The sequence below is a fragment of the Phasianus colchicus genome, chromosome 6 (assembly GCF_987193195.1).
Source record: "Phasianus colchicus chromosome 6, bPhaCol1.hap1.1, whole genome shotgun sequence".
NCBI classification, from domain to species: Eukaryota; Metazoa; Chordata; class Aves; order Galliformes; family Phasianidae; genus Phasianus; species Phasianus colchicus.
Window position 1 is genome coordinate 5,982,385 of NC_143441.1, and position 15,577 is coordinate 5,997,961.

A 15,577-nucleotide genomic window follows, 5' to 3' on the forward strand; every position below is an offset into this window, starting at 1 on the left:
AAATTCTTTCTGCTGAACTTCTGAAAACAAAACAGACAAACCCATACATAACCTTACTAATTCTTAACTTACAACCAGCCTTCCCAAAACAAAAAGTTGAGGTAGGCCTCTTTTCTGAAAAGAGGGTTTTTTTTTTGTTTGGTGTAGTTTTTGTTTGTTTGTTTTTTCTCTTTTCCCAAAGTAGTGTAAAATACGTGATTTCCAGTATGCACACAGTGGCACTTTCTTCATTGTCTTTAACAGAAGTCATTTGGAATCATATTGAGATGCTGACTTGAATGTGTGATGTCACTTTGCAGGTATGATTGAGCACGGTCTTACTGACAGCTCACACTATAGACCCAGAAAAAGCATATCAGAGGATGCTGGCTTGCAAGAAACTACACCGTGGTTAGATAACTCAACTTCTGTGTCTGCTGGTGATATTTCAAACACAAACTTGGGAACAGAGAAGGGAGGCAGGAAGATGGCAGGAAACCATTCAATGGAAGGTCAAAAAGCGAACATGCGTTTCTCCCAGTCAGATAAGACTTATAATGGAGCTCAGTCCTCCAATGGTACTGTGCAACATTTGGAAGTTCCTTCCCGCACATCTCCAGAATCCTCTGAAAGTGACTGGGAGACCTTAGATCCTAGCATTTTAGAGGAATCTGGTATGAAAGGAGAACATGAAAAAGCAGCATCAGAACAGGTGGAAAATCGTCCAAGTGAATGCCCGAGCTCTGAAAGTCTTCCAATCACTGTGCAGCCCCAGGCAAACACAGGACACATGGTGCTTGTTCCAGGACTCATATCTGGGTTGGAAGAGGACCAGTATGGTATGCCGTTGGCTATTTTTACAAAGGTAAATAAGTTGTTCATGATATCTGGTAACTCATAAGGACTTCTCTTTGTCAGAGTTGTAATTTATGGTTACTGAATTCCAAATGTACAGTAGGGTGCTACAAAACGTGGAGGCATAGTCTCTGACAAGTGACTGCATGTTCATACGCAGGTGGAAAGAGTGCCTGTGTGTGTCTAAGGGATGTGTGCAGGTGCATTCCACTTCTTTTTCATACATATACTTAGTACTATTTGCAATTCTACAAGATCGTAACCTCTCGACCCAGCATGGTTAATGAATGGTATGTATCAGTAACTACTGTTTTCTTTTACTCTGAAGAATTGTTGATCTAATCTGTATGGGTTGAGATCAGAGTACTTAAGAAGTGTTTAGATATGTTAAGCCAAACTAATTATGAAAGCTGTATCTTATCTGTCACCTGAGCGTGTTTTCCTTTTTTTGTGTGTATATTTTTTCACATTTCCTTGTATGATAACTATTCCTGGTTGTGTATGGCTCTTCCATGTGCATAGTGCTGAACTGCTGAGCTTCAAGCTTTCACTAAAAAATGCCAAACTGAACTCCAGGTATTCCAGAGTTTCTTTAGGGGCCCTGATGGGCATTGTTAGTTAACAAGCAGTTCATCTACTGGGACTGGTTTTCTGTCTAAAATGGAAAAAAATGCCTCCCTTTTAAGGATAGCTTTGTTAGTAAGAGAGATGGTTTATCTTTTTGTTTTCTTTTTAATATGCTGTCGAAGCAGATGATTGAGATGTATCTCTTCAAGCTGATGAGGTTACAGAGGCATTTCTTCCTTTGGAGATGTTTATTTGCATTTTCTTGCAGAATGTTTTGTTTAATAATGGTACTTGAGCTTCTTGGAATACCTTTCATTGGTAACAGCACAAACAGAAACCAAAGTGAGCAACTCAAATGTTATTTTCCCTATATTGCCTCAAGTCACTGTTAGAGAAGGATTTTCAGCACAGAACTACAGTCTGGTGTTTGTCTTCACTCTCTTATCTAAGCAACAGAATAGCCTGTAATTTGCATTAGTTTTAGTTCTATTGAAAATACTAGATTGAAAGTAAGAAGCAAGTGATTGATAAGAGGTCCTATGGGTGCAAACTTAGTTTGCTAGTAAGCTCATAAAATGGAAAAGCAAACAATTTTAAGGAAGCTGGCATTTTGTACATTTACCTTCTGTTCCACGTAGGCTCTTTTCATCTGAGTTCATCTGATGTAATTAAAACAAAAATGGCTCTACATCTCAAACCTACCAGAAAAATCTGATCATAAGTTATAGTTTAACTGCTTACTGGAAGTTGGAATCTTTTAGAGCTCTCTGAACACGTTTGTGCCATGCAATGGAAAGACTAACAAATCTGACAAATGTGAAAAGGCAGAAATTGTGTGAGATGGTGCAATAATGGATCCAAGTGCACTGCAGCACAGAGAAACAGAGGTTGTGGTATTTGTTTCTTCAGTAGCAGTTCTGTAAGGTCTAAAACCTATTTAACTTTCACTGTTGTTTTTTTGTTTGAACACATTCACTGAAATAAACATTGTTATACAGGAAGGTGAATCTGGGAACTGACACTTGATCTTTTAAATAGTGAATGATTGAAAAGCACTGCCTTCCTTTGCTTGCTTATTAAGCTGTATTTTCTAAAATGTTTTAGGTTGGTGATTGCATCTCAAAACACTGTTTTTCTTTCAACACACCATTTGCTTTCAGTGCTTGTCATCTGGAAAGCCATCCTTGCATCCAATATAACAAAAGGGAGTAGCTGTGCTCCTTTCTTCTGTATGTTTCCAGTTACTGTGTGATGAAGTACACCTGCTTTTTAATTCTGTCCAGTATGCTGATAGCTCTTCTGAGTTACAACTAGTGAATAACTCTATGCCATCTGCAGCTGAACAGCTGGAATTAAACCTGAGTGCTCGACTTCATGGTTTTGCTCCTCCTGTATTATAATTCTCCTTTTAAATAACTACAGCTGCTTCACAGAGATCTCTGAATAACTCTGAATAATGTGTTTTGGGTTGTTTTTTTTATATATATTAAATTGGAGTGTGGAATACGAGATTTACATAAGCATGGAGTAGTTGAAGAGATGGTGCATTGCTTTCTGTCCTGTTCTTTTAAAGCAGGCATGCATGTGCCCATCAAAAACTGACTGCTGTCTGCACCTGAGAAATTTCCATCCTCCAGATGCAGATAGCAGTTCTGTATGTTTCTAATTCTCTGACACTGTAGGCTTGAGGAACATAGAAAGACATCATGGTATGCAAGCAGAGAGATGAATCTCTGTCTCCACTGAATTCCCATCTCTTAGCTAACCTGAGACCTCATCATCAATTTATATTGCTTAATTTGTTCACTTGTAAACACACTTGATTCCATTCTATTCGCAATGTATTGTAGTTTCAGTCCTGAGACTTGAAGGCAGTACAACCTCTTGGAAAACTCACCGAGTGTGGAATCTGGCTGCTTTGCTTTGGAGATGTAACATAGTGAAATTGTAGCAGCCAGAGTTGTCTGTACTGGGTTCAGTGTGATGGCTTTTATTAATTAGGGGAAAAAAATCCGAATATGGACAGAAAAAACAAAGAAAGGTTTGTCTTTTATCTTTGTATTAATCCTCTAAATATCTCTGTTGCTTTAGGGATACCTCTGCTTGCCATACATGGCACTGCAGCAACATCACCTTCTGTCGGATGTGACAGTCCGCGGCTTTGTTGCGGGAGCCACCAATATCCTGTTCCGCCAGCAGAAACATCTGAGCGATGCAATTGTGGAAGTATGGCTCTTTGTATTTGTGCTTCTTGAACTGAAGAAGGAGGGGGAAAAAAAGTTGTGTTTTGAGTGTAGAATTTCATGCCCAAATTTTGAATTACTTCTCTGTGAAATAAATTCTTAAATTCTGAAGCTTATTCCATTGGGACATAACTTTATCTTGCGAAAGTCACGTGTCTGTCTTGATGTTAGATATTGTATTTGAATTTGCAGGTTATTATTATTTTTTTTTTAATTTATTTTGTCACTAGTGAAGTTCTACTTCTCATGTCGTGGTTTCTTCTCATGGCTTTGTAGTAAGGTATTCAAAAAGCAGTGCCCGCAGTTAAGGAACAGTTGAGAATACAGCATATTAATGTTGACTTTGGCTTGATTTAATCAACAGGGCAAACAATATCCAAGAAAGCACTGTGTTCTAGTAAGTGAATACAACTATATAATCAAAATTTGATATCCTGAGATAGCTATGTGTTGGTAGGTAATCAACTTAATAAATTGAAATGAAAATCAGTGAGCCTCTAAGAAAACACATGTGAGCACCAAACTTCCTCTTCTAAATCTTGTCAAATGAGCAGGCTTTGCTATATACCAGGAAGATTATCAGTTTCAGGTTGAATTAAAGCAATATCTGACACTGACAACTGTTCATTCAGAATTTCATTGGTCATTTGTTTCTCTTCTATATTTGTTGAAACTGCTGAGTTTAGATTTAGGTAGGTTTTCAGTATACTGTGCGTGTAAGCAGTTTTATTTAGTTAAATTTTTACCCTTGGAATTATTTCAAACAGATAGAAGATGCTCATGTACAAATCCACGATCCAGAACTTCGTAAGATCCTGAACCCTACAACAGCTGACCTAAGATTTGCAGATTACTTGGTGAAGCACGTAACTGAGAACAGAGATGATGTTTTCCTTGATGGCACTGGATGGGAAGGAGGAGATGAGTGGATCAGGGCTCAGTTCAGTGCTTATCTTCATGCACTGCTTGCTTCTGTGCTGCAACCAGGTAGAACAAATGCCTTGTCCAGGGCCTGAGATGAGGGTGGGTTTCAAAAGTGTTTGCCCTCTTTTGTTACACGTGTAGCCTGTCACTGACCATCCCTCTTTTAGGCTGTTTTTTTCAGTTGTCCTTGACTCCCTTTGCTATTCCTTGACAAGATTATTACTAATTCTTCACAGCCTTACAGACCTACTTTTTCTTTGACTATCTCCTTATTGATTTTAATTAAGCTTTCCTTAGAAGTAGAATCATAGAATGGCCTGGTTGAAAAGGACCACAATGATGATGGAGTTTCAACCCCCCTGCTATGTGTAGGATAAGACTTTTTCCAAACTTGGATATCCTACAGACTTCAGTCAGCTTGGGGGAACTAATTGGATTCAAGGAGGCATGAAGTTAAGTAGCAGTTTTCAGGAAGTTTTACTGGTCTGTCCCATCTCTTTCCTGCTGCTGCTGTGGTCTTGAGTAGGGATTCACTTAAGCTGAAAATGTCAGCTTGAGGTTTTATCAGCTTTTGTTCTCTGGAGCTCAACATCTTTGTCTCAACTCAGAGAGGATTCCCTATGTTCTAGCCTTTCATGCATGAACGTAACTAAAATAATCAGTGGCTTATTTGTGGAAGCTTGCCTAGCACTAAGTCTGTTAACTTCATTCTCTTCATGATTGTTCTCCCTTAACACCAATTCAGTAACTCAGTTCCTGTTCTGTGGTATTTCTAAGAAACCATGGGGTTGAGAACTTCAATTTAAAGTTTGGAAGATGCCAAGTTCTTTGTCTGGCAATGTCAGTGTTGTAAGATGATCATGTGGTTGATAATAAATGTTGGAATTTTCCTGAAATTCTACTACTTAACTGTCTGGCTCTAAAGTGATTTCCCATAATCTGTATTTTAAAGGGGATGGAGGAGATGTTGTGATAAGTTTATTCCACAGTAGCTTGCATTGCTGTTTTGGAGTCAATTTGAAATTTACTCAATTGGGATGAGTGTTAACACAGTACAGCAAACTGTATTCTATCTGATCAAAGCTAATGCAGGTCAGTTCCTATGTGGGGGGGATCTTTTCTTTTTCTCCTCTCCAAGTGAGCTCACTGAGAACTTTGGAAATTAATTAAAGGGAGAAAAAGATTGAGCTTTTTTTTTTTTTTTTTTTTTGAGTTCTTGTTTTGTCATGGCTTTGAGAGACTTAATCATAATAATAATAAAAAAAGTAATTTAAACATTTTGAAGTGCCATTTTGCAGAGCTAAGTTTGACTTACGTATGATTGGATGAGAGTCTGGAAAATCTTAGCTTTTCTGTAAAAATACAGTTTTTCTTGTATTGCATCCATAATGAATTGCTACAAGTTAACATCTTTATTCTAATTTCTCAGACAATGACAAGACTTTGTCAGACTTTGGAACAGCCTTTGTAGCAGCCTGGAAAAATACTCACAACTACAGAGTATGGAATAGCAACAAGCATCCAGCTCTTGCAGAAGTACATTCCAGGTGAGAAACTGTGGGGATTTTTTTAGCATTTCATATGAAATGCTCCTATTATGAGTAGTTAGGCACACAGTGTTCCATAGAATCAGTGTCCTGCTTGTTCCTGTTACAGAGCCCTGAGGGCTTTGTGACCCTGTGCAATAAGGATTCTGTGAGTACAGAAATAGAATATTTCTACTTTTCAGTGCCTTACTCTAATTCTGGGGTATAATTGTATGAAGAAAACTGTATCCAGAGTCGGGAGAAGTGAAACTTATTAACATTAATTGCTGGCTATCCCCAGCTATAGAGAATTTGTCACTGTCCTCAGATGATTCTGCTTTTCATTAGTTACTTCCAGGTTTGCAAGGGAATGCACTGGGTTCTCACTGATAGGGATGGAGGGAAACTGGCTAATTTATATTGCATGTTCTGTTATTTTGGTTGTTTTGTGTGTATTTCCACTCCAAGATTAGATGATGCCAGACTTGATAACACTGTAGGCTCTGCGTGTGTTTTGTTAAGCATGCATTTATATTGTACTGCAGGGAGTTTTGTCAGCTTTCATTCTTGCTTTGCCAGCTGATGTAGGCTGAAGAAAATTGTTTTTCTGTAGACTGCAAGGCTTTTTTTGGTCTGCCTAAGGGATTCTTTTCCTTTTCGCATTCTTTGTCTTAATTGGAAGAAGTGTCTGCCTTAGTGTGAAAAGAAGGTTATTAATACTTGGTGTGGAAATAGGCACCTTACACATAGACTGTAAGAAACCCAAGACTGAACTATGAGTTCTACCTACCCTTCTGTAAAGTGGTACAGTACCCTGTCTTTAATGGATTGATTATTTCTTATAAGCCACAGGGACAAACATAACTAGGAGTTGAAGTTGCTGTAGTATGGATTTATGATAGAGAAATACTTAATGTTTTCTTGGGTTTTTCCTCCTCTTCTAGCCATCCATTTCAGGGACAATACTCTGTGTCAGACGTTAAGTTAAGATTGTCGCAGTAAGTAGATAGTAGTTTGATATGTATTTTTAAAAATGTATAGGCAAATATCAATAACAGCACAGCTGTTGCAGTAATGGCCTCAGCAAAATAATGGTTTAAGTTGGCCATGTATGCAAAACTGCGTTCAGAGTTCTCCTGCAAAAAATCACATGTGGTGAAGTTGTTAAGCTTTACATAAATGGGTTTACAAGACTGAAGTGTGGACTTGAATGTTGCTGTTTAAACTGAGTAAGTTTTACTTTCAAGTCATCACACTCATGCAGTGGAATTGATTTGCTTTTGAGTTTCTTTATCCTTTTCAAATTAAGGAAGTGTCTTTTATTCTTTTACATTTTTAACAGAAATATGAATTATACTTGATATACTATATATATGAAATATACTTGATAAAAAATTCTATGTTAGAGCAAGATACAAAGTAAACTTTATTTGGAAAAAAGAATAACAACTGTCGAGTAACACTGTTTTGTTTAAAGCTTCAAGATGTGGCTGAAACTTTCCAAAACCTTTACAGATCTGATTCTGTGAAAGTATTTTGGTAAAATGTAGGAAATACATTAGCATGTTCTGTAAGCACGAACAGCTGGATATTTTGGTTCCTGATGCTGGCAGTATCTCTTTGTCCTCAGACAATCTTGCCAAACCGATCTTAGCAGATAAGATGCATAAAACCCATACAAGAATTATGGGCTTGATTTATTTATTTGCACACACTGTGTAGATCTGTGTATGGATAGATATTCAAAATAAGTATTTTATTTTCACCTGGAGTTCATCGGTCAGTTGACTAACAGTCGTCAGTCTCTCTCCTGTTTAGTTCTGTGCAAAACAGTGAACGTGGGAAGAAGATTGGAAATGTGATGGTGTCTACCAGCCGAAATGTTGTGCAAACAGGAAAAGCTGTAGGTAAGAAATTTATTTTAAATTGGTTTGGATCTAAGCAGTACCTTCTATTAAGGCAGCATCTTGTATCTTAGTTACATTTTATTTTAATCCAAGAGTACTTTATAACATTCATGCAAAACAGAGCAACATTTGGAGTGGTAGAGTTGCTGATTGAGGCCCTGTGTGTTGCATAACAGTGAACTTAAACAGGAGCACCTTGCTCACATTATCATTTTCCAGTGCAAGAAAATGGAAGATCACCAGTTGAAAAGTCCTACAGTTGTTCTGTGGTTGCTTTGACAAAAATTGCTCAGCTTGTTTTTTCATTCTGTAAGAGTCTTGCTGCTTTTTTTTTTTTTTTTTTTTTTTGCTACTGTGTACTCTGGCAAGGAACTCTTTTCAGCAGTAGATCTGGCCAGCCTTCCAATGAGGGACACCGTGGTCCATTTCCACTGAGCTTCTGCATGCAAGTTCTTTGAATGTTTTCTGACACGTTCTTCAAGCTTGAGCTTTGAATTCTTGAAATTCCAAATTGGGTAGCAAATGATTTGAATTTTTTTATTTTATTTTATTTTTTTTTACTGGTAGTACTTTTTAATAAGCTTAGTAAAGGTAAAATTACACTGTTATTTTTTTGTTTTATAATGCAGGTCAGTCGGTTGGAGGAGCCTTCACAAGTGCAAAATCAGCCATGTCATCATGGTTTTCCACTTTTACACAGTCAAGCCAAAGCCTTGGGGACTAAATGATGGCTTTGCCCAGTGCTGCTGAATATTTCAGGTGCAATGGTTTCTCTGAGCTGTAAAAGGACTGCTCCAAAAAGTAGGAGTGAATACTACCTATCCAGGACCAAAACAAGGCATATGTTGCTTTCAAGATGTGGAATGTTATTCAGTTTCACTAGAAGTATAGAATGGTGAGTGCCTCCATACGATGAGATGGCATTTGCTGTATATAGGTTGTGTTTAAAATGACTACTTCAAATCTGAGCCTTTATAAAGACATTAGCAAACAAGGCTTGCTGCAAGCCAAACGTGTTTGACTTTAGATTTGTACATTTTCTTGGATGTTGAAGATATTTATGTAAAGTAGTTATATTTTTCGATCCAAGTAGCCAAACAGTTGTGAATCTTCTTAGAAATAAGCAGAGTGTGACTACTGATTCATCTTTCAGGTTGGGTTAGAGAGCATGTCAGCAACAGTGATAGGGGTGGAAGCCCAACAACAGCTCAAAGGCAGGTAGCACTTTGCTGGTTCCACCTGCAGACTAGAATCAGCAGGGTGCAGAATAAGACTGTGGCTGACATTGAGTGTTTCTCCTTTCTCATCTATAGCCATGCACAGTCTTTTGCATTAATCTCTCCAGCTCTCTTTGTATCTGCAAGTCTGTGTAACAATTGCAAAATCACCCTTTTCTTGGTATTACACAGTAGGCCTTTGTAACAGGGAATGTTTTGGCAGTGTTTTACCCCAGGACATGAACAGGATTCCAGTTGGAGAGATCTCTTCACGAGAAGTATTACAAAACAATACTCCAAAATTAGGATTGAATCATAGACAGTTTTCTGAGGTCTTGCTCTGTTAGGATATAATTACACCATCAATGTAATTATTATGTATATGAATACTAAGTATTAAAATTACCTAAGCTAGCACAGTAGCAGACTGCGTATTTTTTTTTGCCAGTGAAGTTATGAAGACTCTTCCAAATGAAGATTGGCTCTACAGATTTTTCTTTGTCTACTCAGGGAACGTTCTATTGGATAACTACTTTTTTCATAAGGAAGGTAACACCAGAATTGAGGGAGCAACCGAAACAGTTCAGTTCTTATCGTTGCATGAAGGAATATAATAGTTTGTGTGAAGAGATGTGACATGATGCTGTACTTCGTATGGAAAGTGCAGGTGGTGGCTTCTGTACGTAAACATGTTCCACGTTGTGTGTTTCATGCTCCTGAAACAGATTATTTACTGTTAGCTGCAATGTATGTGCCTATTTCTTCTAACATCCCCACACAGTAACGTGTTCTGTGTTGCATTATCAGATATTCCAACTTCTCTGTATTGGAACACTCTTAGTTTATCCCCTTATCAGTATCTTTGTGTTCTGCCGTGCTTTTTTCTGGGGGCCAAGGTTTCAAGTTGTGGTTATTTCTTACGTTCCTCAAATAAAATAGCTGTACAAGAGATAAATAAGATGGTTCTAATGTAATTTAACAAGTTCTAATTCCTTCTGGTGCATTTCAAAAGCTAGTAGAAAAGGCACAGCTGCATCTCATAGTTACTGTCCATCAGTGTCATTTTCAGTGTTATTGGTTCAGTTAGCAATTCAAAAACAGATCTGTTTTAAGGGGTTTATTAAACCAGATATGTAGGACAGCCACAGAAAACCTGAAAGTGTACAGCTGGCTTGAGTAGCTTCATTGGAGAAGGGCAAAAAATGCCCCTAAAGCTCTTCTAAACCTGCTGCTTCTGACATACAAGTGAAATACATCTACAGAACTTTATTGCTCCTGGGCTCTATATGTATGTGTCTATCTTCTAAACCTTCTGATGCTCTTTCATGTCCTACTCCACCACTCTGTAATAGACATTCATATCTTTTTAAAGATTACGAAATACCTGTAAGTGAAATAAGAGTAAAGGTGCAGTTATTGGTGATGATTGTAGAGCTTTCTGATTCAGCATGCAGGTGAGAAAATAATCACTTGCTTTTGTGATCTTTTTCCCCACCATTTTGGCTCCACAGCAGAGACAGCCAGAAATACCACCAGGTTAAGAGTATTTTCCTTTCTTGTTTCTCAACACAAGGTTGGATTAAGAAACTTGTATTTGTCTTCAGTGTTCTTAAGAATAAGCTTCCTGCTAGCAAGTTGAATGGTGATTTAAACTCAGCAGTGGGTGGAGAAGTGATCTTTGTAATAAGTTGTCTTCGTTAATATGTGTGTTTACTCCTCTGACACTTGTTTAAACGTACTTCTGGTCTGTAGGAGGGATAGCAGCCACTGACTTTCATCATGATGTAGTCCTCTTCTTAATTTAATGTTTGTGATCTCCTTACATAAATCCAGAGTGAATGCAAGCTGTTTTCTTCCCCTCTGTTTTAAAACTTCCAGTGCAAGCATTATTACTTATTCAGAAGGATTTATGCAGTCAACTTCTATTTCAAAGACCTGACCTCTGTTTCTGCATGGCAAGAAATAGAGAGTACTAAATGACTCTCATCAGAAGTGCTATCACCAGTTCAACTGTGAAGGTATTGTTACAGCTCAGTCAGTGTACATTGCAAAAGTATTTCTGATTGTTAATGTACAGGATGAACTCACCTCCAGATAATAAAGTGTAACACTTCCCTCAACTTTCTGACATCAAAGGCATCAACCTCTGCCACTTGTAGGTTAGCAGTATTTGGGGAACTGTCTACTGAGTATAAATAGACACAAATCCCTCCAGATCCACTGGACTAAGTATTGTTGACCTAATATTTCATTTGGCTAAAATATTCACTGTTTTTCATCATTTTCATGTCATAACCTTAATTCTTGAGCACATCTGGCAGCACTTTCTTCAAATGTGACAATTAATTATCATTTTCAGATCACTCTTCTAGTCCATTGCATTTGTTTGTACATCTGTTTTAAGCACCTTTGTAATGAAATTTAGTATCTTGTCTAAACGAGCTTCTTATTTCCATAGAAATTATTGCTAAGCAGCGAAACTAACGTGGCAGTATTTAATTGTAAAAGTGAAGGTGTGAATGCAGATTTTAACCATAGAAACTATTACGTGATCATTGAAAAATAGAAGCAATGGATTTGTTTTTCTCGTGCTGCTTGAAAATAAATACATCCAGCCTATTTAAAACTGTGTCTGCTCGAAAAGCTGGGCTTTGAGGAGGCAATCCCACCAGAACACACCAATTTTTTGATATCGATAGCTGCTTTAATGCACTGTTGATCCATTTGAGACTTGTCTTCTATTTAAACTGATTGTGGCTACTGCTTTTGCAAATGTAGGACAAGGGGACTGCCTGGTACCATGCTTTATTCCCCACGGGGTACTGTTCATTGTGAATTTATTTAAAGTCTCCAGTAGGTCACAGGCATCTTGTGCATCAGTCAGAACTTCAGGTAGGGCTGTAATATTCTCAATTGGATTTAGCTTCAAAATGGTGCATGGCTCATTGGGGTGATGCAATCTAGTCATGATGCAGAGCAAATAATTGCTGCACGTTTCTCTCTTTACAATAGCAGCCTATTCTTTAAAGATTGATTTTAAAACTTCTGCAGTCGCTGCACCAAGGTAAGAATGACTTGGCAAGTTGCTGCTTCCAGTTGGAAGAAACTAACTGAATCTGAATAACATTCAGATGTGGATTAGATAAAGTTTCTGTTGGAAAAACTGTTGAATTTTATTTTATTTTTATAAATTTCCATATGCAAGTAGTTGTTCAACCGTACTAAAAAATAAATTCACATCATCTTTTTGCAGCATGATTGTACTTCATTTAGCTTTTTAACAAGAAGAGTAACATGGAGAGAATTCGTAAAAAGCAGAAATATGACATTGTTATGTAATAGGATGAAAGACAGAAGGAATTCCTTTGTGCTGTTTTTAGTCCTTAATTATTATAGTAGAAGAGAGAGAGCTTAAAAAAAAAAAATAAAAGTAGGCATAGAGCTTTAGTTCTGTGATGTTTCTGTTCTTGACCCTGTTCTTTATCAAACACTACAAGTACCAGTAGGACTCTCAGACTGGGAGATGGGTCACTTCTATTAGTGCCAGTGCGGTGGTGGATTTAGTATGATTATCTTACTCCCAATAAAGTGATGTGATTCATGTGTATAACGTGACACAGAGAGAGCTTCATCTTGGCTGCAGCAGTGCAAGTCTAGCTGTTTTGTTGATCTCTTGATTGCTGCTGGGATTCCGAATGGTCTAACTGTAGGCATTTGATAGAAAGTACAATTTTTGTTACTTCGTAGCCTTGATTTACTACACTGGTCACTCTGAAAGTAATGCCTTCTATTTATTTCCACGGAAGCTCCAACACAATTACACCATTTGGTTGAGCAGATTCTCAGCTAGGAGGACTATTTTTCAATGTAGTGACCACCATTAGCTATGAGTTTTTGCCAGTGATGAACAAGGAAGATCTTGCATACTGCACTCATAAAAACCTGCACACATCTACTGTTTGGTCTTCAAAAACGTACAGCAAGTGTTGGTGAGTGTCAGTGGGTGCCATTTTTTCTGCAGGGAGAAATTGATTTCCATCCCTTGTGCTAGGCAGTACATTCAGCTTAGCAAATCTGTGTTAAGGCTTTGCTGCTCTTGCAGGTTTATGCATTTTGAACTTTATGCCATCATGCCCAAGAACTGAAGACACTGTCTGCTTAAATTGTACACCTCCTGCATTTTGTCAGAATTTACATCTACATGCCATCATAAGCTTTTTAATGCTTTTTGTTGTACTGCTTTCTGGATCTTCACTACTGTTAATGCCTCTATGTATTCAGTATGCTGTTTACCTCTTAAGGCTTTGGGTGAGCAGGATCTGCAGTGCTCAAACTCTTTGCTGATGCGAAGGTGTCTACTTTCACAACTCCAGCCAAACCACAGGAGCTTACTTTTGTGTTAACACACAGGCAGGAGGGGAGAAAAGTGCACACAGATACCCTCATTACTGACAGTAATTCATTACAGACAGATTCGTTATCCTTGTGCCCACCCCATTTTTATCATAGGATCATAGAATGGCCTGGGTTGCAAAAGACCACAACGAGTTTCAACCCCCTGCTGTGTGCAGGGTTGCCAACCACCAGACCAGGCTGTGTGGAAAAACTTCCTCTCTGCTTCCATGTCAAAGTTCCTGGCTTTGTCAGCCTCTTCCATACCTGAACTTGGAGGTGTGTGAAGATGTATAGATTTTCTGTGAACTGCTTCCTGGATTTCATTCAGGCTGCTCCTGTTTTCCTCCAGGTTGCAAGCTCTGCCTTGCTTTACAAGTTCTTGATCAATGCTGCAGAAGTGATGTGGTAACAAGTATGGAGCAGTGAAAGGAGAAACAATGTGTGAAGTACCAGGTAGAGTTTTAGAGCTTCTTTTAGAAATAATTACCAGTAATTGTTCATGAAAGTTAACTTACCCCTCTTCTGTTCTCTGTACGGTTTGACACAATTGGCTGCCCTAATTTTGACTATTCCCCTTAGAACAAAAACTAAGCTTTCAATTAGGCATGCAGTTAAACAACTGTAAAAATAAGTGGATGCACTAAAAATGTTGGTAGAGCGTTCTTTTATTTTTTCAGGTACAGGGAATTGAAATTACATAGGATTTAAAGGTATTTCTATCAGGAAAAAAAAGCGAACTTCCAAGTAGAGGAAAGCTTGAGGACATACGGAGTCATTAGAACTTGTATGTAAATGTACTTTGTAGTCAAGTAGAGGTTGAATAGGCTAGCATTAGGCGGAAGCTTTGTAGTGAGATACTGTTTTAGAACTCTTTGAAGGCTTTAATCATCATTGCTCTATTTATAAAATAAGAACTGCATTTTTTCAGCTGCTGTCTTTGTTCCCACTGCAGTCTAATTCTACCACTGGCGATCATTTCCAGACACATGACAAGGCTTTGCCTGCAGAGTTTCCTCCTCAAATAATGAAAAGGAACAATTCAGACTAGAGACTCGTATCTGCCAGCTGTTTTTGTCTGGGGTCAAATACTGACTGCAGCAACTAGTGGTATAAGTGAGCTGATAGCAAGCATGTCCGACCAAGTCACGAGAGAACTGTTTGACACCTGACTGGTCTTGTCCTTAAGTACTGCATTATGAAAACTAATTTTAAATAAGGTACTGCACAGGCTTACACCAAACTGTTCTAAGGAGTATAAAATGCAGGCTAACAGGAAGCCATGTAGTCCTTCTGCATTTCAAAAGATGTTTTTAGCTGGTCCTGTGAAGTACTAAGTGCAATTCAGTGCACTGTTTGAACCTACTGCACCTTTTTAGGGTAAGAAATCATGCAGGAGATCTTAAACTTGAATTGAAAGTTCCCATTTAACAGAACACGCCCGCTGTGCTCCTTCCCTAGCTGCAGATCATCTACACTTGAAATTAAAGCATGTCCTGAGCCTAAGGCTGCTCTAGTAGCCCTGGATGACACAGGCTACTGTGAGAACGATCCACACAATTTAGTCCAGGCCAGGCTGCAGTGAGCAAGATACCACTACTTTTTTTGTCATAGGTCTGTGGTTCTCCAAACATTATAAAATAGCAACACTGTTCTTCTAATTTGCACACCATTGGACCAACTTGTAACTGGTGCTCCAGGATACAGTAACACGCTATCAGCAGGAGCACAAGTCACTCCTCCCTTCTTACCTAAGCAATGCAGGCAGCAGAAGAGTTGACGAAGCGGTAAATGCCAACATGTTGTCACCTTCCTTAAAATTAAATTAGTACTTTGCCTCTTCACTAGCCATCATTACTTGTCCTGTAAATCCTTACGTTCCACAAAACACCATGCCTGGAGATGTGTCATTTTACAGAAGTCTTAGTGGGAGTTTCAAGTTCTATGTATGACTGTGCTGGAAGTTA

The 15,577-nt window shown here is 38.3% G+C and overlaps 1 protein-coding gene across 7 annotated transcripts in view; it reads left to right on the forward strand.

Moving 5' to 3' along the window:
- Nucleotides 1-14,200, forward strand: part of AVL9 (AVL9 cell migration associated) — a 38,281-nt gene extending 24,081 nt beyond the window's left edge. For 4 of the 7 annotated variants that reach the window (XM_031608379.2, XM_090142267.1, XM_031608380.2 and 1 more), the window contains 7 exons: nucleotides 300-844; nucleotides 3,493-3,627; nucleotides 4,412-4,631; nucleotides 5,998-6,115; nucleotides 7,039-7,092; nucleotides 7,913-8,001; nucleotides 8,631-9,633. In XM_031608379.2, coding sequence (XP_031464239.2) covers nucleotides 300-844; nucleotides 3,493-3,627; nucleotides 4,412-4,631; nucleotides 5,998-6,115; nucleotides 7,039-7,092; nucleotides 7,913-8,001; nucleotides 8,631-8,725 — 1,256 coding nt within the window. In that variant the 3' untranslated portion in view covers nucleotides 8,726-9,633. Of the gene's footprint in view, nucleotides 1-299; nucleotides 845-3,492; nucleotides 3,628-4,411; nucleotides 4,668-5,997; nucleotides 6,116-7,038; nucleotides 7,093-7,912; nucleotides 8,002-8,630; nucleotides 9,634-9,666; nucleotides 13,942-13,962 lie in introns of those variants that run through there. The other 3 variants (XR_016467631.1, XR_004168972.2, XM_090142269.1) reach the window with 3 other exon arrangements.
- The last annotated feature ends 1,377 nt before the right edge of the window (nucleotides 14,201-15,577 follow it).